The following is a 23,508-nucleotide window of genomic DNA, read 5'->3' as shown; positions in this document are numbered from 1 at the left end:
ACATCATGTTTGGGAAAGTGGAGGGACGGTGCAGGAGAGGAAGACCCTCGATGACATGGATCGATTCTGTGAGTGGAGTGGTGGGAATGAATGTGTTTGAGACAGCGAGGTTGGCACAGGATAGAATGGTGTTTAGGGCTCTTGTACATAGGGTCACTATGAGTCGCAAACGACTCGATGGCACATAGCAATAACAACAACAACAACATCTGCTTAATAGTCTAGTCTATGACTGTGCTTTTAAGTACATAAGCTTTACATTATTAAGAGATGGAAATGATGTTTATACTATTTTTACTACTAGAAATACAGTGATCCCATAAACATCTCTGTACATGTATTTTTTTTATGCTTGTCTGTTAGTATTATCAGTTGAAACCCTAAATGTGGAATTACTAGATCAGAGAAAATGCATAGTTTGCATTCTTGGGGTTTTGTTTTCCTTTTTCCAGTACTGAAACACACAGAGATGTATGCATACACAAAATATTCTCAATTACAAGACAGCAAGCTTTTTTATCGAGTGCGTAGCATAGATCGGGCATTGTCTTTAGTGCCTGAAGTCACTGAAGATATGAAATACCTTCCCTGTTTTCACCCTAGATCCTGCATGCACTAATCGAACCAGCCAGCCGTCATCCAGCTTTGTTGGACACCATGCCTCTCTTCTGCATCTACTCTATTTGATACCTTTTCTGAGGATTTTAGGATGATATGCAAAGTTTAGAGACAAAAAAAGACAAAAGGGCCAAATGGAGTGGTCGGTCCTTCTCAGACTATGAGCAACTTAAAGTTCATGTCCATTCTTCAGGCAACAAAAGCCATAGAATGTTAGGTTTCAAAGTGTTTTGTAGTGGAATACAGGCTTGAGAGAGATGTACGTGATTAAGCTGTTCTGCTACCTCCACATATATTAAAGACATCCCTACGATCATGAAGACCACAATGACTGAGGAAATCAGATGCAGCTTCTGTGTGCAACTCTATTGCACCCCTGTCTCTTCCGTAAGCTAGATTCTCAAGGCCACATCCAAATGCCTCACACCTGCCCAAGTTTATTTTCTGTTTGTTTGATAACGAGAGTGATTCCCAGTGGTGAGTTTATTTTCAGAACTGGACAGCCCTGTGCTCCTCCGTCTGAGGCCCAGCTGCAGAAGCTGTGGCCAGGCGGACACCTCTGGGAAGTGGTGTTTTTGGAAACCAAGCAAAAACAGTACCTTGCTCTGCCCCTGGGGCAGTTGAATAAAGCTACTAGAGAGAGAGGGGGGTGGAAAAAAATGAGTGAGATCCTTCCCTTGAGCCAAAGTCTTGGGCTACAATCTTCAGTCGGAGTCTTGCAAGAGAGAAAGTGGAATTGAAGGTTATTATTACTGCTGTTGTTAAGTGCTAATGTGTTGACTCTGACTTGTAGAGTTACTGTGAACCCAGACCTAAAATGTGACAGATCCTGCACCACTCACATAGTCTCCTTTGTGCTTAACCCCATTGTTGGAGTCACTCTGTCAATCCATTTCATTGAAGTCTTCCTCTGTTTCATAGAGTGCTTTTTTTTTTTTTTAACGCCCTCTTCAGGGACTTGTCCCTCCTGAGAACATGTTTTAATTATGAAATCTTAGAGATTGCATTCCAGGCCCCTCAGACTCAAGTTCAGCCTGTATTTTTCAGGCACCTGCAGGAGGCTTTAACTGTGTGAAGTCTCTTTTCAGCTTGAAAAAATTCTCCTGCTTAGAAGTGCAGTCTTGGAATCAGGACTGCCTAGGTTTGAACTGCAGACTGGCTCCTGCTCTGTGATCTTGGAAGGAATTGCTTGTCCTCTCTCCACTTCACTCTCCTTATCTATAAAGTGAAGAAAATGGTCGTATTGACTCCCAAAGTAATGAAAAGTTTAAAAGTGTCCAAAACAAAGCGCAGCACATCTATTTTCTAGTAAGCGCTCGTTAAATGTTACCTATAGCAGAATCCTCACACTAATAGTTCTGTGCAGGGGATATTATTTCTCTCCCCCTTCCATCTTTGAGACGGAGTGTTTCTATGACCTTGACTCTCTGGCAAGCACTGTTTTCATAGGAGAGCATGCCTTTGCGTTCCGGCAGATTGTCTTTCCTGTAATCCCTCAACAAATTTTGTCCATTTTAACCATGCAGTCTGGTTTACCTCAGATATTTCCTCCACTGGAAGCCCTTCTTGTTAATCATTCTTCCACCACAAGTTACCTCCTTGCACACAGCTGTGGTCGGCCTCACAAACTTCAGCAGCCTTATGAGAATCTTTACTCATGCCATAAACTCGTCTTAACTCTTTAAGATGAATGAGTGATTCTCTCTGGAAAGGCGTTCACACTGACTGTTCCTTAGAAACAAAGATGGAGAGATTTTGTACCATATCCTTTGGACATGTTATTAGGGGGACCTTTCCCAGGAAAAGGACATCATTCTTGGTAGAGGGTCCACACACAAAAAAAGAGGAAGATCGTAAGATGGATTGACAGAGTGACTGCAGTGTGTTCAAACATACTCACAGTGGTGAAGAAGGCGCTGGGCAAGGCAGGATTTTATTCTGTTATCCATATGGTTGCCAGGAGGCATTGGATGGCAAGCAATTCTATGACGAGACTAGTAGCTGCTTTAAAGAAGGAATCGTGTAAATTTCAATTATCAAAGCCCTTTGACAGAGAACAGAATATTTTGTAGATGCTCAGATGATTCATTTGACGATTCAATAATGCATCAATGTAGAGCAGATTTGATGAATTAGTGGGTGAAAAAAACATATAAGAATGGATGAGAGAACAAGTTACTGTATAAATGAATGATTGATAAAAACATAAGTAAGTGAATAACTTGGAATAAAGTAGGAAAGAAATAAGAGAATGAGTGATGTATTGACCACTGGTCTTGGGACATAGAAGGCAATTTGTCCTTTTGCATTTCATCTGCCTGGTTTTCAGCCTCACTTTTTTGGTCCCACCCCCTCCACTTCCTCCTCCATCTCACCTGTCTCCAGAAGTGATGACTACACTAATTTGTTCACAGACCATTACCTCTTGAGCATGGGAAGAGGCCAGGCCTGAGATAGCAAGGGTGGGGCGGTGGGGGTGCTGGCTCTGTAGACACTGTGGAAACTCCACGATGATTCTTTTGCCTGCTTGCCCTTGCAGCCTGGTTCTTATCTCTCCCTCTGCCTGCTTGCAGATGACGACTGTACTGACTCCTTCACGCCCAATCAAGTTGCCAGAATGCACTGTTACCTGGACCTAGTGTACCAGAGCTGGCAGCCTTCCAGGAAGCCAGCGCCTGTCGCCCTGGCCCCCCAGATCGTGGGCCACACAGCGGACTCAGTGACAATTGAGTGGTTTCCGCCCATCGATGGCCACTTCTTTGAAAGGTGAGTGTGTGGTCTGGGAAGTATGGACCCCTTTCTTATTCTCCTGCCAGGAAGAGGGACATTTGGAAGGAAGCAGCCTTGGAAGTAGATTCTGTTGTGCTCCTTGTTCTCATATTTGTTCAACTGGTGTTCTCACTTCTTAGTATGGTATTTGATAAATTCTGGGTCATGGAATAAGTGAATGATTGAGTAACCAGCAATAACCTATTTTATTTTTTAAAAATTTTTGTTTTTCTTTTTTAATGATTATTATTATTAATTTTAATGAAAATTTATAGAGACTTTCATTCATTGTTGCACTTTTCTCCTGCCCAACCCTCCCCCAAGTTTGCACTTCACTTTGAAAAGAAAAGAAAAAGGTCTTTCATTGTTTTACAATCCCTCCCCACCACGTTCACTCCACTATGCAGCCTTCCTTCTGGACTCCTGTCATGACAATAATACCTAATCACATATCCCTTTTAAGCAGTTCTATCCCTTATCTGTTTCAATGCAGATAACCTATTTTAAATGAGTGAATGATTAGCTTTCCTTTATGACTAAAACCTTGAGAGCTCATACTGACAGAAATCGCATCTGGGATAAAAGATCTGGTTTTGCCTTCATGAGCTCAGGAGTTGAGATTGCAAATGGTTCATCAGCAAATGCTTCTGTGTGTTTATATTAATACGTGGATATATGCGTGTGTATACATACACCATGTATCAACTTACATAGCAAGCGTCTTTTCCTTAGCCCAGTAGTTTGAAAGTAGCGTAGTTAGAATTGGGGAGAGGTAAGACGAGGCTCTAGTTACCTCGTTTGTACCCTAGCTTACCTAGCAGCTATGTGACCTGGGGTATGTTGTTCTCCCTTTCTCAGTCTTATTTACATCCCTTGAAAAGCTGGACTTAGGATGCTCCATGCTCTACATTTAGAACCAAGTTAAGTGTCTCTCCTGGTATTTCTCAGCACCAGTCGTACTTGAGAAGCCCCAGCTTTAAATGAACAAGATTTGAATGAACCATGAAAACATTTGCCTCTGGTTTGTAACTTAACTTTAATTGAGGGAAGATTAGTATACTACAACCTCCTTCTGCTCTTCCTGGGAATCTTTATCCAGTATGGGTGTCGGTGAAAGTACTAACAACAGTAATAATTAATTCGTGTTACTCTGTTATTGTGGTTGTCGCCATTTATCATGTTTTACACTGTACTGGATTCTATCTTAAATGCTTTATATGTAGGGTCTCATTTAATCTTTCTAATGACTTTGTAAAAGGGGTTAATCTTCCTCATTTTCCTGATAAGGAAGAAACTAGAGTTGAAAGAGGTCGATAGATTTGACCCTGATAGAAGAGTCCGTAGGAAGTAGTGGGGGCCAGGCTCTGACTGGCATGTGCTCTCATTAAGTCTTTCCAAAGTCAGAGTTCCACAGTACTTTCGCTCTCCACAAAAGAACCATAGGAAGGTAGCAAGAAACTCTCCTTTTTTGCATGTTTACACACACATGCACACATTTGTATGCAAGTGCAAGCGTGCATGCTTGTGTGCCTAAAAATACCATCACTCAACCTGCATCAGGATGCTTGGGATCTGATTCTTCACACTGCCATCAGCCCTGCTTTTAGAGCCTGCCTTTGGCAACTGACTGAATTTGATCACAGGGGGCGGGAGGAAATGCACTCCCCAGGCCCTCTGTGGAAACTCCCCTTCTCCCTGCCCCAAGCCGCCCTTGCTGGGAGCTCAGAGCTGGGTTTGGGAAACCTCATGTGACACTTCAGAGCAGACTTTCCAGCAGCCCGTAGATTTATTTATTTTTTCTGTGGCGATGAGAAGTATCAGACTTTTGGTCAAGCCTTGGCCTCAGTTCCACCTAAAAATGGAAGTTTTGTAAATGAAGCATCCTGTGTATGTATTCAATTTGTATTTCATAAAGCAGTTTTTGTCCATTAAATAAATACCATCTGATTGTTGGAAACCTATTGGAGGGTTAATTGTTGTGTAATGAGATATGTCTCTATTACATCGTGCCCTTAGCCTCAATCAATATGTTTTTAATAACCTATAGTCAGTTGGTACTTGAGGCTCATACAATAGCTATTCTGTTCAGTCTACGATTTCATAACGGAGTTATCATATGTTAAATTAAAGCTGACATTTTAGAAACATGTATAATTAAAGTTAACAGCTACATTGACCATAGTCTATGGCTGGAGGAAGTCCATCCACAAGTTCAATAAATTGTTGTAAAGAACTACCTTTTATGTATGTTGCTCTCCCATGCACATGGAGTTGCTGTTCTCACAATTGGTTTTGTACCAAGGATGCATGCTTTGATGTTAGGTTCTCAGCTTCTAGGAGACGTGGGACAACACATCTCACCTCTCTGATCCTCTGAGTCTTCTTCCATTAAAAGGGTGCTAACCCTACCAGCTCCACCTGGCATTTGCAGAGAATTCAACAAGATGACAACTAACCTAGGACCAGTGCATATTACTTGCTTTGTATTCCGAAAGTATTTACTCCCATCTTGGAAAAAGTTTTCCAGAGCTGTTTAGCTACTTGAAAATTCTCTTTCCCCTGCAAAACCTCCAGCGTTTCCCACTACATCCATCAATGCCAACCTCTCGCCCCTGGCCATCCTCATGTCCTCCTGCTGTTCCTCACATCTGTGGTCTGAGAGAATACAAGGGTTTTTCTTAAAAAAACATATTCAGATCCTCCCACAGCCTGTGTCCTCACACATGGGCAACTGAATAAATAATTCAAGGCCACCCTGGTTTTTCTAACTCCTTTATTTGTATCAGTCTTGCAAACATGTGTTGACTGGATGGTTTCAGTTATCTGAACAATTGGTTGCGGTGTATTGGAAAGAACATTGAACTGGGAATCAAGGGACCTGGTTCTGAAGCCCTTGTGAACTCCTCCTTTTCCTCTACCTTTTCAGTCTCAATTTTTCTGTCTTTGGGCCAAAGATATTTCTAACCTCAGCTAATTCTCCCCTTCCAATTCCCAAAACACAAAATGATTTGAGTGACTATTCAATTCTCCCAAGGATGCAGACTAGCTAATATTAGGATGCTTACCAACTAATATAACTAGTATTGTTTTAAGCGCATAAGAGAGAGGCTAATTTATTATGGTGGTGTTGTCTGTCACTGAGTTGACTGCAACTCACAGAATAGTGCAGTCCTGTGGAATTTTCTGCAGTAATGGAAATGTCATATTATCTGCACCGCCCAGTATGGTAGCCACCAACTACCTTTGGTTCTGGAACACTTAAGATGTGGCTAGTGTTACTGAGTAACTGAATTTTAAAATTTATTTCCTTTTCTTTTGCTTAAATTAAACCTGGGCAATGAATATTGGGCAGTGCGGCATTAGAGCTTTGAGCCTTGACTCTCTCATAGAATTCCGTTGTAGGAAGCTGATCCTTCCCAGCGTTTATATCTTATGCTCCTTTGATTTTGGTGTGTGTGTGTGTGTGTGTGTGTGTGTGTACGCAGATACTCATAAAAAGTCAGCACCAAACGTAAATACATTTTATACTCTGAATGTGTAGCTAAGCTACCTTGACAAGGAACAAAGTGACCCTGATTTTTTTACCAGCTCTAGCCTTAAGTTCATAGTTCTATCAGAATTTGTCCATGTTTTTAGGCTGTGGCAGAAGTTGCAACGTACATGCCATTTTACAATATAACCTCAATTTCCTAATCTGTGAAACAGGAATATTACTTACATCATTACAGCATTGCTTTTTAGCTCTTACCTTTGCTTTTATTTCTTCATTCATCATTTATAATATTTTTTTTTTACAGTGTGAATCAGATCCTGTCGTGCATTGCCACACTATCCTCTCGTTGCTTCCCATTGCTTTCAGGCATATTTTAAATATGATCTACAGGATCTTTCACAATCCAGCCCTGACCTGTCTGTCTGGCTACCTCTCTCACTGCTTTTCCTTACTGGGACTCCTCTAGATCTGTAAGGATCACACCGCTTTTTCCCTGCATAAGTTCTTTACATACATTGAGGCTTTGCCTGAAATTCTTCTACAACTCTTCTTTGTGTCATCCTTCAGGCTCCAATGAAAATGGCATCTCTAACAAAGATCTTTTATGACCATTCCAGTCTTAACTAGCTGTGTCCACCCCATTATGCTCATTTTTTACATTCCTTAACAATTTTGTCACAGTCTCCATCTCTTTGTTTACCTACTTGCTGAGTGACTATTGCCTCTACTGGACTTCAGGCTCCACGTGGACAGAAACCATGTCTGATTTGCTTAACCTTACCCCTCCTGTAGTCAGTGGGTGTCTTTAGATAGTGCAAGTGGTTACAAGTGGCTGATAATAAAAATGTTGTAGGCTTGTGTTTACCCAGAGATATTTCTATGGCAGAAAAGTCTAAGCATCTAATTTTGAAAAAATAAGTGCTGAAACCCTATGGAGCACAGTTTTGCTCAGACACACCTGAGATCACCAACCAAAAGAATTGATTCCATGGCAACAGATTTGATTTTTGATTGTTGTATGGTCATTGTCTAGTGTTTGCACTAGATAACATCCAGATTCTTCAGGAACTATTTGCTGTATGCATAGATAAAATAAATTAATACATTCATCAATAAATGACTAAGGTAAACACACTTTATAAAACTATTTATAAACAAGCCATACTTCTCTAAGATGGTTGAGCTTTTACTTGTTTTATGTGCTGTTAAGTCACCTACAATTTACATACACAGCAAAATATTTATTGGGAATCGAAGATGGACTTAGAATTCAAGAAATTATCAATAACTTTGTGTATCCCACAACACATAACATGTACAAGAAGTAGGGGAAAAGGTTTGAATTTTCATTTGAGGTTGGCAAGGTTTCTAACCTCAAGACATTTACAGCCTCATGGTGATTATAAAGCCAGTCGTGTAATTCAGAGTTACTGTGTATACACTGTGACCACTGTGACCATGTAAAGGACCTCTACCCTCGGCAAGTCATGTTGAGGGGATCTCTCTCCTCTAGCCTTCTTCCGTGGCTACAAGTATATTTGTGTACTTTTATAATTACTAGTCTAAGAGAAACTCATGCTTATTTGCAATATGTAGAGAATTGGAAAACTAAAAACAAGGGTGGTTTTCTTATATTTCACTACTTGTAGTTATCTGCTAATAATATTTTGTTGCAAAAATTTAATTGAGTAGCAATAATATATTAATGTAAATTCAGTTTTGAATATGAAAGTTTTTATTTCACATTAGACTATACACATTTTCCAGGAAATTGGATAAATAATATCTTTATAAATATTGTTATAGCTATTTACCACTCCATTGAGCATATTAAACCAGAGACTATTTAATCATTCAGCTGCTGCCGAATAGTATTGTGTTTGCAAGTATGCTACCTACATATGGCCTCACCTTTACAGTGAGAGGGCTGAAGAAGCCAAATCTGCAGTTTGAAGGTCTGCACTCGGTTAGTCATGAGTATTACCCATACACGTGTGTGACTGGTATCCATTTATTCATCCTCTTATTCAGTACCAAATGTTGATGACCACTCTGTACTGTTCACTGAGGGAAAAGACTCTGAGAAAACATTGTGGCCCTTGTCCTCAAAGACTTCACCTGTACACAAAAGAAATTATAAAATTTATAAAAACAATAATTTTAGAAATTTTACACATCACTTATAAAATTATATCCATGGGAAACCTTGAAGGATTAGGAACACTATCCAGGTGAAGAAATGAGGGAATGGGGCATTATAGGGAGAAGACAGAGTGTTTAGAGAGAGACACTCAAGTTCATGGCAGAGCCCAGCAGTTGGGAATAACTTAGACTTCTGAGAAAGAGGACTAGAGTTATAAGAAGGGGGAGCTTGCAAAAGATCCTGAATATTGTTGGATAATCACCCAAGGAGGGAAGCAGAATTATAACATGTTCATATTTGGCTTTGGGATGATTTCCCTGATTATGTGGAAGAAGAATCACAGGAACAAGCAGACTGATTTTCCAAACAAGCACACTCTTCCTCCTCGTATGATCTCAGGGACGAAGCTAGCTTCCCTGAAGAGGAAAAGTCCTTGGAAGCCCTGACGTCTCCATTGCGCCATTTCAGGTAGCCAAAAGATAGACATTCTTCCAAGAATGAAGACATGAATATCATCAAGGCTATTCTATTTTGAGAAGTAATGGATTGGCCTGGGACATTTCTGGACATCTCTTCCTGATTCAGCTGCCATCCCTCTGCAGAGGTGGCTCAGATTTGCAGTTTTGAGTTCACAGTAGTACAAGAACAGAGGAGTCATACATCTCCCCTCCCTGCAATTGCCTCCTAAGCAGATGCCAAGTCTAGAGAACAAGTAGGATCCCAGAAGTTGTTGTGGCCAAAGGGAGATTGAATCCAGATACAAAAGACAGCGGGGGAAGTCACCATAATATTCCACTTCTGGGACTGGTCCCATTGAGGGATTGGCTCGCCCCTTGGAAAGCTGCTAAAATAAATTAGATGGCATGGTAAGGAAACTGCTTTTGACTGTTAAATCTAGGAATGACTCATCCATGCCTGTATGTGAGAGCTGGAAGCTTCTTTCGGCATCATCTAATCCAGCTCCATGCTGTCTTCCTATTTAGTTTTGAGGGGAAAGGAAAGTAGTTGGTACATAGTAAGGACCTTATTAAAGTCACTAACTAGGATGAATTTTGAAGACAAAATGGAACAAAAAGTTTTCTTACAATCACACAGTGTATTCACAGTAGAACTTTTCATGCTTTAGGAAAGCAAAGCCTTTGACTTGTTGATTCTGCTCCACTTGAAATTAGAGAAGTATCCACCATCAGCATAGAAACAATTTAGGTTTGAATAACGAGGTTGTTTCTGGACAGTAAGTGGAAATTTTACTTCTGGTCATTTTCTGGAGCTTTGACATTTTGTTGTGAGGAAAGGGAGTAGTAGATGTTTGTGTCTTTTCTCTGTTGTAAAGTCAGTGTTTCAATCAATTGTTCCTAAGTCGGTGCATTTTCCCTCTTTCCTTGGCCTCCTAGAGAATTGGGATCAGCATGTGACCTGTGCCTGGAAGGGAGAATCCTCGTGCAGTATGCCTTCAATGCCTCCTCTCCTATGCCTTGTGGCCCATCAGGACACTGGAGCCCACGGGAAGCAGAAGGTAAGTCAGCCTGGAAGCTCATTTACAGCTTGAGCTTGTGAACAGCAGCTTTTCTAAGTAGAGTTTTATGACTTTTAAAGGTCTTTCTCATTTGCCATCTAATTTAACTGTAAAATCACCCTAAACACCCCATATTGATAATTCATTCAACAGACGTTTTTGACCATCTGTATAATCTCAGGCATGTCATTCCCACTTTACATACGAAGACTCAAAACCGTCGTTATATTAAATAAGTACCTACAGCCACACACCTGATAGATACAGTGAGTACATGTTCATGTGAATCTCTAGTCTTGGTGGTCTCCAGGTCCAGATGAGGTGAAATTAGCATCCATAGGTATGTTTGTGGGCTTCAAAGCACCAGTGGTTTCCAAGACTTGTCCCCACATGTGTGGTGAATATTCTTAGTTTCACCAATATATCCTCCTTTCAAGATCCATTTACCTAGAAGACACCGGAAGAAAGTACGTCATACTTGCCACTGTGGCAGACCCCACCAAAGATCACGTCCTTCCTGTTGGGAGCTATCTTCCAGGCCTCACAAAGAGTCAGTGGTATCTATGCTTGATTACAGTTTCCTCCATTGTCAGACCCATTGCTTTCTGTAGAAATTAAGAAATCGTCTTTTTCTCAGTCTTTTGTTGCGGTTTGTTCCTTGGTTTTGATGCCATGCTGCTTGGAATGGAAAGAATAATGTGGAATATTGCCATGTCTGATTTCTTCCTCAATATATCTTTCTTTGTGGCTCTCATATACCCACTAAAGGCAGGTTGATAAAGAGACACTTTACTTTTCTCTCAGTCTTCCATCTTGCCCTTCCCATCCTCTCAGAAAATCACAAATGGAACCCCCTCGCTGCCAGTCCCTGTGCTTCTGTGTAAGCCACACATGCCAACACTGACTGGGTGGGACACTGTTACAGCAGTTCATTATCAGGAGTGCAGTCTGACTTCTCATTGAGGTTTTGGGATGATTCCCTCTTTATCCTTTATATATTTAGAAAGAAGGCTGGAAAGAAGACAGAATAAAGCAAGGGAGAGGGGATCAAAAAGGAAAGTAAGGGAGAAAAAGGACAGTGCTGCGTTGTGTTAATCATCGATCTGAATAACTCTTTAAAAAACCCGAGAGTCTAACTCAAAACACTGAACAAATCTATCTGGAATGTAAAGCAAGAAGTATGTCTGGGAGAAGCCCTCAGTTCAGCCTCACAGGACTGAAGTCTGTTAACTTGGAAGAGAAGCCAGGGTCATCCAGCAGCAGTTCCCACCCAGGGCAGGAAACCCCTCTGTGTCTCCCTCACTGAGGCTTCCCTCACACCACCTCAGTTGTTTACTTGGCCTCCTGTTTTAGTTCCGTTTGTCAGAAAGGCCTTGCTGAAATTGGCAAGTGTGATTGTTCCACCCATCATTCTCACTTCAGTTTCTCACAGGAGAGGATGAATGTCTCTTTCACTCTGCTGTAAGGACAATGTGTCTGTCACAGGAAATGACACATAACAGAAAATGTACCATTGCAGTAATTTTAAAGTGTATACCGCAGTGATATTAAGTGCATTCACAGTGTTGCCCTGCCATCTCTGCTGTGTATTTCCAGGAATCTTTCTTCAGTCATTCACATGAAACTACACACTCATTAAACAGTCTTCTCTCATTCCTGCCTTCTTCTAGACACTAACATCCACTAATAGGCTTTCTGTCTCCATTGAGTCCCTATTCTAGTTATTTCATATAAATGTCATTATATAATATATAACCTTTTGTGGCAGGCTTCTTTTACTTAGCTTGTTTTCAAGACCCACCCACACTGTAGTATGTATTATAATGTATCTCATTCTTTTTCATGACAGACGAATAATTCATTGATAGATCAATTGTGTTTGTTTATCCATTCAACCATTGATGGAAATTTGGATTTATTTTTTTTTACTATGCACTTTTTATGAATAGAACTGCTGTGAATAGTTGTGTCTAGGTGCATCCTTCTCTTATAAATGTCCCTCAGTTTTAATTTATAAGATGGTCACTCTTGGTAGATAAAATGCACATGGAAGAAAGTGCATTAAGAGTGTAAATAAATTCAGAATATGAAAAGTTAGAAGTGGAGTGGATTGTCTTGGACTCATGATATGTATAAAGACCAGATCAGGATGGCTTTGGCTTTACACTGAAGATAGAAGGCAATGATGTGTTTTTGCAGGGCATAGTATGTGATGGTGTTTTCCTCCTAAAAAATATTTCTCTAGATGCTCTATGGATAAACATTTGTGGAAAGAAGATGCTAGAAAGAAAGGTCACCTAAGTAGTCGTTGCAGAAATATAAGTTATAGTGGTGGCCTGGGTGAGGTCAGTGGTTGTGGAATTAAGAAGACGTTACGAAGGCTAGAGGTATTTGAGAAGTAGAATCAGCAAGACTCTCCTCTGAGGCTTCTCTAGTTAAAACCATCTTGATTTATTCTACCACTTGTTTGAATGAAATCGCTTCCAGACATCTCCCCACACCCTGATCCAACCCAACTCTCAATTGCTTAAGTGTGCTCCTGGTTTGTCCCTGACCCCATAACGTGTGATATGCAGAACCAAGTTCAACTGGAAGCACTAAGCCCCCTCACTCCCTGAGCTGACTCAGGCCTCCAGAGAAACCCAGCAGGCCCGAGTTTTTCTTTAGGATATGTAAATAGGATACAGCTAGGCCAGGAAAAGACACTGTTCTTTTTTTTTTTTTAGAATAAAAGAAGCTTCTTATTAAAAGCTCTGAGATCCTTTTGGCTTAGACCTCTCAATACTTGAAGAAATAAACTGCTCCTTGAGCCAAACTCTGAAATTTATCTCTCAACTCACTTTCATCCTTTTTATTTTTGCATGTGTAAGATTTTTAGCTTCTCTAACAGACAACTCCTAAATTCATGAGCGATGTCACACCTAGTGGGTAAAGAGTGCTGGAGGGATGTTAAGGAGGGACTGCTTCTTGATCCCAGCCCTGCTAACCACCTGCTGTGTGTCTTAACATACCTTAATAGGTCATCTGCCTTATTCTGAAACTGGTACCTTCTCCACAGAACAAACTCTGGAATGGAACTATGACATCCTTCCTACTTCTCATATCTTAGAGGGTCATCACTCTCTTTTAACTCCAGGTTAGAAAGAGAATATTTGTTCATTTAACACATATTTATGAATACTCTGTTCTGTTGGTTTTCCCTTTAAAAAAAGTAAATGTAGCCACAGCAAGTCTTGTCTTTAGCATCAACAAAATGTTTGAGCTCAAGAGAAACCCGCTTCTTTTCTTTCTTAACCAAAACTACATTTTGTAGGTGAATATTTCTGATGTATCTAATACTGTATTATTGAATGTACCATGGACTGCTAAGAGAACAAACAGGTTTGTCCTGGAGAGGGTGAAACCAGGCTGCTCCTTGGAGGCAGGATTCTGAGGCTTTGCCTGGCATACTTTGGACACTTTGTAAGGAGGGACCAGTTCTTGGAGAAGGAGGTCATACTTGGGAGGGTAGAGGAACAGTGCAGGAGAGGAAGACTCTTGATGAGATAGAGTGATTCAGTAACTGGGGTAATGGGGGTAGGTGTGTCAGAGACAGCAAGATTGGCACAGGGTAGAGCAGGTTTTAGGGCTGTTGTACATAGGGTCGCAATGAGTCAGAGGCTACTTGATTGCACATATCAACAACAACAGCATTATACTTGCAGTGTAAGATTTAGATAACTGGGTCTCACTGACTCATATTGCGCTTAAGATCAATTTTGTAAGCATATAATACAATCCAAGTGTTTGGTTTTCCATGAAAGATTAGGACATGGCACTAGATATTTTTATTTTTTTTTCTTATTTATATGCAATGTTTTCCTCATTTTTCTGCCTGAAATATTTCAGGTATGCTGAAGTATTCATCTAGAAAACAAACAACAAAACATGACACTAAACTTTTATAACTATATGTGTATAATAGCTGCAATGTATGTCTATGTAGAAACATACTAGGTATCTGTATTTTGTTATATTCATCTGGAAAACAATAACCTTGACCCTATACTTTTATAACTATATGTATGATAGTTACAATATATGTCTATGTAGACATCTTAATAGATATCTGTATAGATCTTTATAAATTTAGATCAGCATAATTATGTAGACATATATTCCTAAACACATAGAAGGGCTTATTTCTAGTTGACAGCACGTATAAACTTCTAACTTTATGTTTAGCCACAATATATACAAAAGGATGTATATTAATAATGGAATAAGTAGACCTTTGCTGGTCTCTTTTTATTCCCTTGTCCTTCTTCTTCTCCTTCTCTCCCTCTCCTTCTCTCCCTCTCCTTCCCTCCTGTCCTTCCCCCTTAGTCCTTTAGCCCCCTTTCCTTGGTGCTCTTCTTATTGTCTTTCTTTCTGTGTCTCAGCCTTTAGGAGTAGACATCACCACACACACCACGAATGGCTATTCTCATCTCTTCTAATGATTGCTCTGTTCAGGCCACAGTACTAGTGACCAGCTAGGCCCTCAGTAATTGTTTTTTTAAAAAATAATGGATGATACTTTCATCTTTAAAAAGAACTTTTTCTTTTAAAAATTCCTTGTATCTCTAAAATCCCTTGGTAGCTCCCCATTTCTCTCAGTTTCCTTAATGTGATATGTTCAGAACTAACTCATGATTATCAGGTAAGAACTGACTCATAGCTAACCCTTCTTCAGATTTTCAAGAGGCTGTACATAAATCACATAGGGGATAGTCCATCTTTGGTCCACAGAGCTACTGGTGACTCCAAACTGCAAAAGAGATGCCACCTTTGGATTAAGAGCTCAGCTCCCTACAGACTTTCATCAGTGCTTCCTGTGACATACAGACCCTTCATAATCTTGGCTCTACTAAGTGTGCAGGTATTCATCACTTATTTCTTTCTCATTGCACTCAAAATCATAGCCATCTTGACTCATGTTCTCTTTATCAGCCATTCACACAAATTGTTCTCTTTGCATAGAATACCTCCTTCTCCTGATATTTTCTTCAGTTTCAACTTACTTTTCAGAATAGAGCCAATAAATATATTGGAGTGGCAACTAGAGAGTTCATCCCTCTTTATTTTCATAGAAATCTTGCAAGCTGAGTAATTATAATCAGTACAATAGGTGACACAACAGAGAAGGAATATGGTTGATATTTTAACTAACCTTACATTGCAAAGCTTGACACATTGACTGGGCCAGCAGTGTCCCCTAATATTCTGCTTCTCTTAGGGAATTACTTGACCATCTGAATCTCATTTTTCTCTTCTATAAAATAAATTTTTAAGACCTGTGTCATAGACTCTTAGACAAGATTTTTAACAGCTGAGGATATTATATGTTTTATATATATATGTACATATATAATGGTCACTACCACAAAGCCTGGGATTATTAAAGTGATTACTCCTTTGGTGATGAGTTGGACTGGATGACTTTTGGGGCTCTCTTCTGTTTATGAGTTTGTCTCTGATGAAAAAGCACAAGCTTTGCTTAGATTTCTACTCTGTTTAGTGACTTAAGAATAAGGCCCTGACTTACCTTTCTGTCCTTTGGAAAGCTTCTGGTCCCTCTGTTGATTAACAAGAAACCAGGGAGGAAGAATGAGCCACATAGATTTGTCATCTTCGCTCTCCAGTGGCTCCCTACCACTAAAAGTTGGTTTCTCCAAGAAAGGGGGGAAAGATGACTTCATCCCCTGCCAATTCCAGGAGAAAGCCTACGGAGGGCTGGAATGTTCACCTGGCACCCACCATCAGGCAGCAAGCCTCGGCATGACGTCAAGTACAGAACTGATCATTCCAATCTCACCATCCCAGATGCCATTCATGGCCATAAAATTACCCAACCTACTTTGGACTCCTGCCAAAACAATGTGTGATCTCAAGAATGAATGCAAAACAAGCTGACATGCAGGAGCTAAGTAATTCTGTGTTCCAGGCAGACTCCAACTGCTTTTTTACAGGAAAGCCCCAAAAAATGTAAGGTTCGGTCACTCAGCCTCCGTAGATAGAGTCTGCATTTGTGCAAAGTCCTGAGGCCAGCGGCCTTCCCACCTGAAAGATGAAGAGTTCATAAATGAAGCAGATGACTTACTCTGAAATTCTTAGATGTCGTGTAACCTGACTACTTTATTTCGTATATAAGAAGTTAAAAAAATGCATGTGACCACAGATGCATAGTTAGAAGAATTAACATAGCATGGATTGTTACTTTTTTCCTTTTTTTTTAATTTGCAACAAATAACTTTATTGAGAATACTATATATCTATTTAAAAATGTTGAATATGTTGAATATTTGATGTGGAACAATGCTTTCCATCTAAATTCAAGAGAGGATTTAAATGATGGCTACAAAACAGTATGTTCAAGAAGAATGAGTTTTAAAGTAAAAAGTACAATAAGAAAGTCTAAAAAGATGTACAGCAAAATATGATAAATTTTTCCTTTTTACTTCACTGTGCTTTGTACAACATATATATATAAGCTATATATTTTGTTTGCTTTTCATAAAGGTTAACTGAATTGGGCTCAGTAGAAAAATCCTTCAGTGCCTTATTCTGAACTTAATTTTGCTAGTAATCACTTGCAAGTGTTTTAAATACACTTGCTCAAAATCAAAGTTCATTTTCTTTGGAACAGTTCTAGTTTGAGAATCAAATGGTCACATAAATGACAAAGCAATGGGCATAAAATGTGAGGAAAACAAGTGACAAAATAACCACAAACTTTGTCCTACTGGCCTTTACAGTATAATGAATTTACAGTTAACCAAAAATAATTTTTATTTTGGCCTTCAGACAGCAAACTGTTTGCTTTTCTCTCAAGAGAATCATGATTAACTTATACAAAGTGGCATTTACAATTTATCTCAAAACATTTCCCTATAACAGGAAACAGCATTACGGAATTTCAAGATTAAAAAGTTAAAAAAAATCCGTTTTGTTGCCTTTATAAAACAGAACAGGCGCTAGCAATCGGTCAAGAAAATCCACTCATACTTCAGGTCCTTCTTTTCCAGGAACCAGCATTGTGATATGATTTCCACTGAGCAGCATCTGATCTAATTTAGTCATTCTTCTTGTTTCTGGTGTGATTTCACACGTTGAGGCAGGAGCGGCCCAGGGCCACAAACTTGGATCCTAGTGATGGTAAAAGCAGTTGGCCAGATACATCTCTCCCACTCTCCACCACTTCAGCCCACAGTGTCTCCATCCACAGCCCTCGCCTGCAGATTACCTGGATTGTTACTTCTGGTTACTTCTGATTCTAGAAAATGCTATATCCAACACTACTAATGCCATGACATCACCTGATTTGGGGCACCCTCCTTGAATTTTGTAATATGTCCTATGGAAGCAGGAGCTAAATGATAGGGGGCTAAATGCAATCCAGACATAAACTAGCAGGGTGTTTATTTGAGAAAAGCTCTGGAATAAAACTCAAGACTTTTTTCCTCTCTCACTTCTGATACTGTCTGTATTATGACTTTCTCATCTATATACTGAAGTTTGTTTCATCTGCTTCACTCACCAGCGTAAGTTATTAAAAGGATAGAATGAGGTAAAAAAGGTGTGCTTAAGAAAGGTGGAGTGATAATGAGGCCACAGCCAAACAAAGGACTGAAAACCACACCCAGGCTTGTGTCCCGCTAGCTGCTGCTCCCACAATCTCCTCTGCTTTCCTATCATAACACACACAGTGCTCAACTGCACATTCTCCTTTAATTGTCTGCCTTCATCATTTGATTAGAAGCTTTAGGAGACCAGGGAACATACCATGGGGTTCATGTGTGTGGGTTCAGCCATAAGCATGATATCCGTATATGAGAAAAGTAGAATTACTTGTAGATTTGGTAGGTTAGGTTTAACATTATTAAATGTAATATTAATAAAAATAGTAACAGAGCATGAAAAAATGTGTTTGCATACTTAGCAGTGATAAAAATAAAAGTAATCCTGATGAACAAAGAAGCCATGGAAGCTAAAATTATAGTAGTAGATACACAGCAGATATGGTGCAGCAAAAGAGAATATCAGACGCAAAGGAGGATACACATGCCGAGACTTATTTCAAATTATTCTGCCTACAAAGGTATTTTTTATGTTTGCCACAGTAAACTAGGACACTTTTTTCAGGAATAGGAAGAAGTCCAGAATATCATTGGAAGTTTTATTTTGTGGTTTATCAGGATTCCTTCTGGTAAGGTAGGGCAAGTTCATTCATTTATACACTTGACCTTGCTTAGAGCTACAAAGTCAGGTTTAAAGATATGGAGAAGATATGAGACTCCCTCAAAGAGCTGATCAGCTAATGAGAAAAATCTGTGCTTTGAATAACATAACATGGAGTGATATTAACCATTGTTACCCATAACCAGTTACTTCTGCTTTCTTTAACTTTAATTCTATCTCTTACTATTTTTCTGATCCTGGACAAGTTATTTCATCTTCTCATTTTCTCCTTCTTTAAAATGGGACTGGTATTATATGTTCCTCATAGGTATTTGGCAAGACTCAAATGAGTCAACACATGAAAAGTCCTTGGCACAACATATGACACATGGTGAGAATTCTTTCTCCATGAAACTTGTTTTTAATTCTTCAGGTTGAATTGAATCTCTCTCTAGTCTAGTGCCAATAGGACTTTATATGTACCCCCTTTGAAGCACCATGACTTCATAAAAGTGATATAGGTTTTAGTCCTTGATAAACCTAAGTACAAATGGCTAATTCTTCCAGTTTATTGAGTAGCACTGAGCAAGTGACTTCCAGCTCTGACAGTTCTTTGATCTCTAAAATGGAGATTATGATGCCTATCGGCCTGGTGGGAGCATGGGTGGATGAAATGGCAAGGAGTAAATATAGCACCTATATTCAGGTGGCTGGCCCTAGGTGGGACCTCATAAATGGTCACTACATTTTTTTTATCACAGTAACCATTACAAATGTTTCATCATCCTCCATATATGGCAATGACCTTGATGTTGAACTTCAATTCATATTGAAGACTATAGTGATTGACCTTTTGCAGCAAGTGATTTAGGTCTTCTTCAGTTTCAGCAAGCATGGTTGTGTCATCTGCATATTGTAGGTTGTTAATGAGTTATCTATCTTCCATCCTGATGCCACATTCCTCCTCATAAAGCCCTGCCTCCTGAATCATCTGTTCTGCATACAGATTAAAAAGGTATGGGGACAGGATGCCTCCCTGATGCACTCCTTTCCTGATTTTGAACCATGCAGTGTTTCCTTGCTCTGTTCTGAGGACTGCTTCTTGGTCCAAGTATAGGTTTCATATAGGCACAATCAAGTGCTCTGAGATTCCCATTTTCCTCAAGGACAGCCACAGTTTGTTGTGATCCACACAGTCAAGTGCCTTTGCATAGTGAATGAAACACAGATAGACATTCTATATATAATGTTATATAATATTCTGTGTTTGTGTGTGTATATAAAATAACAGAGGGAAAATTTCATTGTTAATGGCTATAATGTTAAGTCCATTTGTTAAGTTCCAATCTTTTTGAAATAAATTATATAATAATTACACAAGGAAAATGAAAACACAGAAATAAAAACTGGAAATGAATAAGAGAAAATATGTAATGATTCCTTTATGTTTGCAGCATAAGATGGATTTTCCCCTAGCTCTCATAAACTGGTTCTGCTTTCCAGATTTTTCTACAGTGATCACAAATTGGTTATATTGAGAAAAATTAAAAGTAACAGTAATAATAAATTTAAATATTTAGGCAAAACAACATAAAACCTGACAGTGAGAATTGCAAATGGTCTGGCACAATTAAATACACAATTATGTCGATATTGCTTAATAGAACTTTCTATAATAATAGATATTTTATTTTTAAAAATTATTATTAAATTTTATTAGTTTTAATGAACATTTACAGAGATTTGGGGTTCTCATTCATTCATTGTTGCACTGTTTTCTCTACCCTCCTCCCCAGTTCGTACTTCTTCCCCCCCACCCGAATGTCTGCTTTAATTGTCTAATTGCCACAGTGCTTGTCAAAGCCAGTTCTGATTAATCTCCTTTGTCAGTGTGCCCTTTGCCATTCCCTATCACTCCTCCCTGAGAGAGACTTCACCCTGATTCATAAGGAAAAGGGGATGGTGTATTCTCTTAGCTACTTCCTGCTGAAACTGAGGAGGACCTCATGCACTTATTGCAGAGGGTCAAGGACTGCAGCCTTCAATATGGACTGAGGAGGCTCAATGTCAAGAAGACAAAAATTCTTACCACCGGACCAATCGGTAGCATCAGGATGGATGGTGAAGAGATTGAGATTGTTCACAGCTTCAGTCTACTCAGCTCCACGGTCAACACTCTTGGCACCAGTAGCCAGGAAATCAAAAAACGTATTGTGATGGGAAAGTCTGCGGTTAGGGACCTCTCTAAAGTACTCAAGAGCAACAGTGTCTCTCTGGAGACTAAGGTGCGCCTGATGTAGGCCATGGTTTTTGCAATCACTTGTTATGCATCAGAGAGTTGGACAATGACTAGGGAGGATAGAAGGAGAATTGACGCCTTTGAGCTGTGGTGCTGGAGAAGAGTATTGAATGTACCATGGACTGCCAAGAAAACAAACAGATTCATCCTAGAGAGGGTTAAACCAGGCTGCTCCTTGGAGGCAAGGATTCTGGGGCTTCACCTGACATACTTTGGACATGTTGTAAGGAGAGACAGGTCTTTAGAGAGGGACATCATGCTGGGCAGAGTGGAGGGACAGAGCAGGAGGGGAAGACCTTCTATGAGGTGGATTGATTTGGTGACTGGGGTTATCGGGATGGGACTGTCAGAGGCAGTGTGATTGGCACAAGACAGAGCAGAGTTTAGGGCTGTTGTACATAGGGTCGCTATGAGTCGCAAATGACTCGATGGCACATAACAACAACAACTTCCTGCTGAAAAGGGATGTTGTGGGTTTCAGGGTGAAGATCTTCTCTCACTACTCTAAAGGGCCCCTTTGGCAGTAGGAGGAAACACATAGACTATTATGGAGATTGATTTTGGAATTTAGATGCACTGTTATTAATTGTGCTTAGCCGTACATGTTCATATCCTTGAAGATGTATTATGGAGGTGTTGATATTTTCTTATTTGTACTATACAATTGCTACATGTAGTTTCTGAGCACTTGGAATATAGCTAGTGTGATGGAAGAACTGCAGTTTTTTTCTTTCGATTTATTTTAATTATTTATTTATTTATTTCCGTTTATTCTGTTTTAATTTGCTACTATAGTGAATTGTTGTGGTTGTTGTGTACCGTAGAGGCAGAACTGACCCATAGCTGACTCTCCAGCAGGTTTTCAGAGTCCATTAATCGCACTGGAGGAGATTGCCCATCCTTCTCCCGTGGAGCAGCTGGTGGCCTCGAAGCCTGTGCCTTCGGGATTGCAGTGCAGTTTCTTGCCACCAGGCCACCAGAGCATAGGTTCCAAACAATAGCAGTGTATGAAAAACCTAGGAGTCATTATTGAGATGTTCAATAAAATAGAAATTCAAATTCAGGTTCTGGGACTGTCATTTCTTAGCTGGTGACACTGGCCAAGCTACTTAATAAGTCCTGTTAATGTAACAGTCATTCTTGTCATGTACCATTTAGTCGGGACTGACCAATAGCTGACCCCCTCTAGCTGGTTTTTAGAGGCAGTTAATTGCATGAAAGGATTGCCCATCCTTCTCCTGGAAAGCAGCTGGTGGATTGAACCACATGCCTTTGGGATTGCAAGGCTGTTTCTTACCACTAGGCCACCAAAGCACCCTCATTTAACAGTTGTTGTTGCATGCCATTGAGTCAGAACCAACCCACAGTGGGTTTTCAGAGGCAGTCATCACATGGAGGGAGATTTGCAGTTATTGTTGTTGTTAAGTGCCATCAAGTCATAGACGGCTCATAGTGACCCTATGAACGAAAGACCTGAACACTTGTATAGCTTTCATAGTTTCTCCACATTCATAGATTTTTCTGGAGGGAAGCTATTACAGAAGTAGATGCCACTCCTGTTTCAAGTCAACAAATATTTAATGTGAACTTTCTATGGGCTAGATATTATATTACGCATATGCAGTGTGTGAACTAGAGCCATTAGAAAAAGGTAAACTAAAATGACAGCTGTCTTGAAAGATTTTAGTGACAGATGAGTTAAATAATAGCTAGAGAATATGCTTCGTGTACTGTAAAGTATAGCTCTCAACAGCAGTTTCTTTTACAAATGACACATGTATGCCAAGAACCCACAAGGTCAAAAGAGTCAGAAGCTCAGTGGTTGGAGAACAGAGAAGAAGCGGCTTAGGTGGAGAGACTTACCTGCACTTCACACCAAACTTTGAGTCACTTTTAGTCAGAGATTGCTGTGACTAAATGAATAAAGCAAACTAAGGAGAAGAGGAGGGACTTTTGCAGTTACCCACATTTCTTCTTGTTCTGGCTCATTATATCTAAAAGGCTTTCATGCATTTCTGTGGTTCTCTCTTTCTTTCCCCTTCTCTTCATTACCTCTTTGTGTCTTGTTCTCTTTTCCTTGGTCTGGGCAAGGAAGAAAGAGACATTTATAACCTGCGCTGGAAGAGCTTTTCTACTTCAAGTGACTTTCTAGTTTTCCTCTTGTGATGCTTCTTGGTCAGCTGTAGCACCACCACTGACCCTTTTCAGACACACCTATGGCTGACTCTGAGAAGAATGCGAATCCCAGAACACTTGATTGTTCTAATGCGAAACTTATTCTTGGACCAGGAGGCAGTCGTCAGAACAGAGCAGGGGAACACTGCATGGTTCAAAATTGGGAAGGGCGTACACCAGGGATGCATCCTGTCTCCATACCTTTTCAACCTATATGCAGAATAGATTATCTGGGAGGCTGGGCTCTATGAGGAGAAATTTGGGGTCAAGATTGGTGGACGATTTATCAACAATCT

At 39.9% G+C, this 23,508-nt stretch overlaps 1 protein-coding gene across 1 annotated transcript in view; it reads left to right on the top strand.

Annotated features, from left to right (window-relative positions):
* PAPPA (pregnancy-associated plasma protein A, pappalysin 1) overlaps nucleotides 1-23,508 on the top strand; it is a 305,562-nt gene that overhangs the window by 91,897 nt on the left and 190,157 nt on the right. The window contains exons 6-7 of the mRNA XM_006890754.1: nucleotides 3,192-3,384; nucleotides 10,418-10,539. Of these exons, the coding sequence (XP_006890816.1) occupies nucleotides 3,192-3,384; nucleotides 10,418-10,539 (315 nt within the window). The remainder of the gene's footprint in view (nucleotides 1-3,191; nucleotides 3,385-10,417; nucleotides 10,540-23,508) is intronic.

The sequence above is a fragment of the Elephantulus edwardii genome, unplaced genomic scaffold (assembly GCF_000299155.1).
Source record: "Elephantulus edwardii isolate Elephantulus edwardi_28Jun2011 unplaced genomic scaffold, EleEdw1.0 scaffold00092, whole genome shotgun sequence".
NCBI lineage: Eukaryota > Metazoa > Chordata > Mammalia > Macroscelidea > Macroscelididae > Elephantulus > Elephantulus edwardii.
This window is presented reverse-complemented; position numbering and strand designations above follow the sequence as displayed.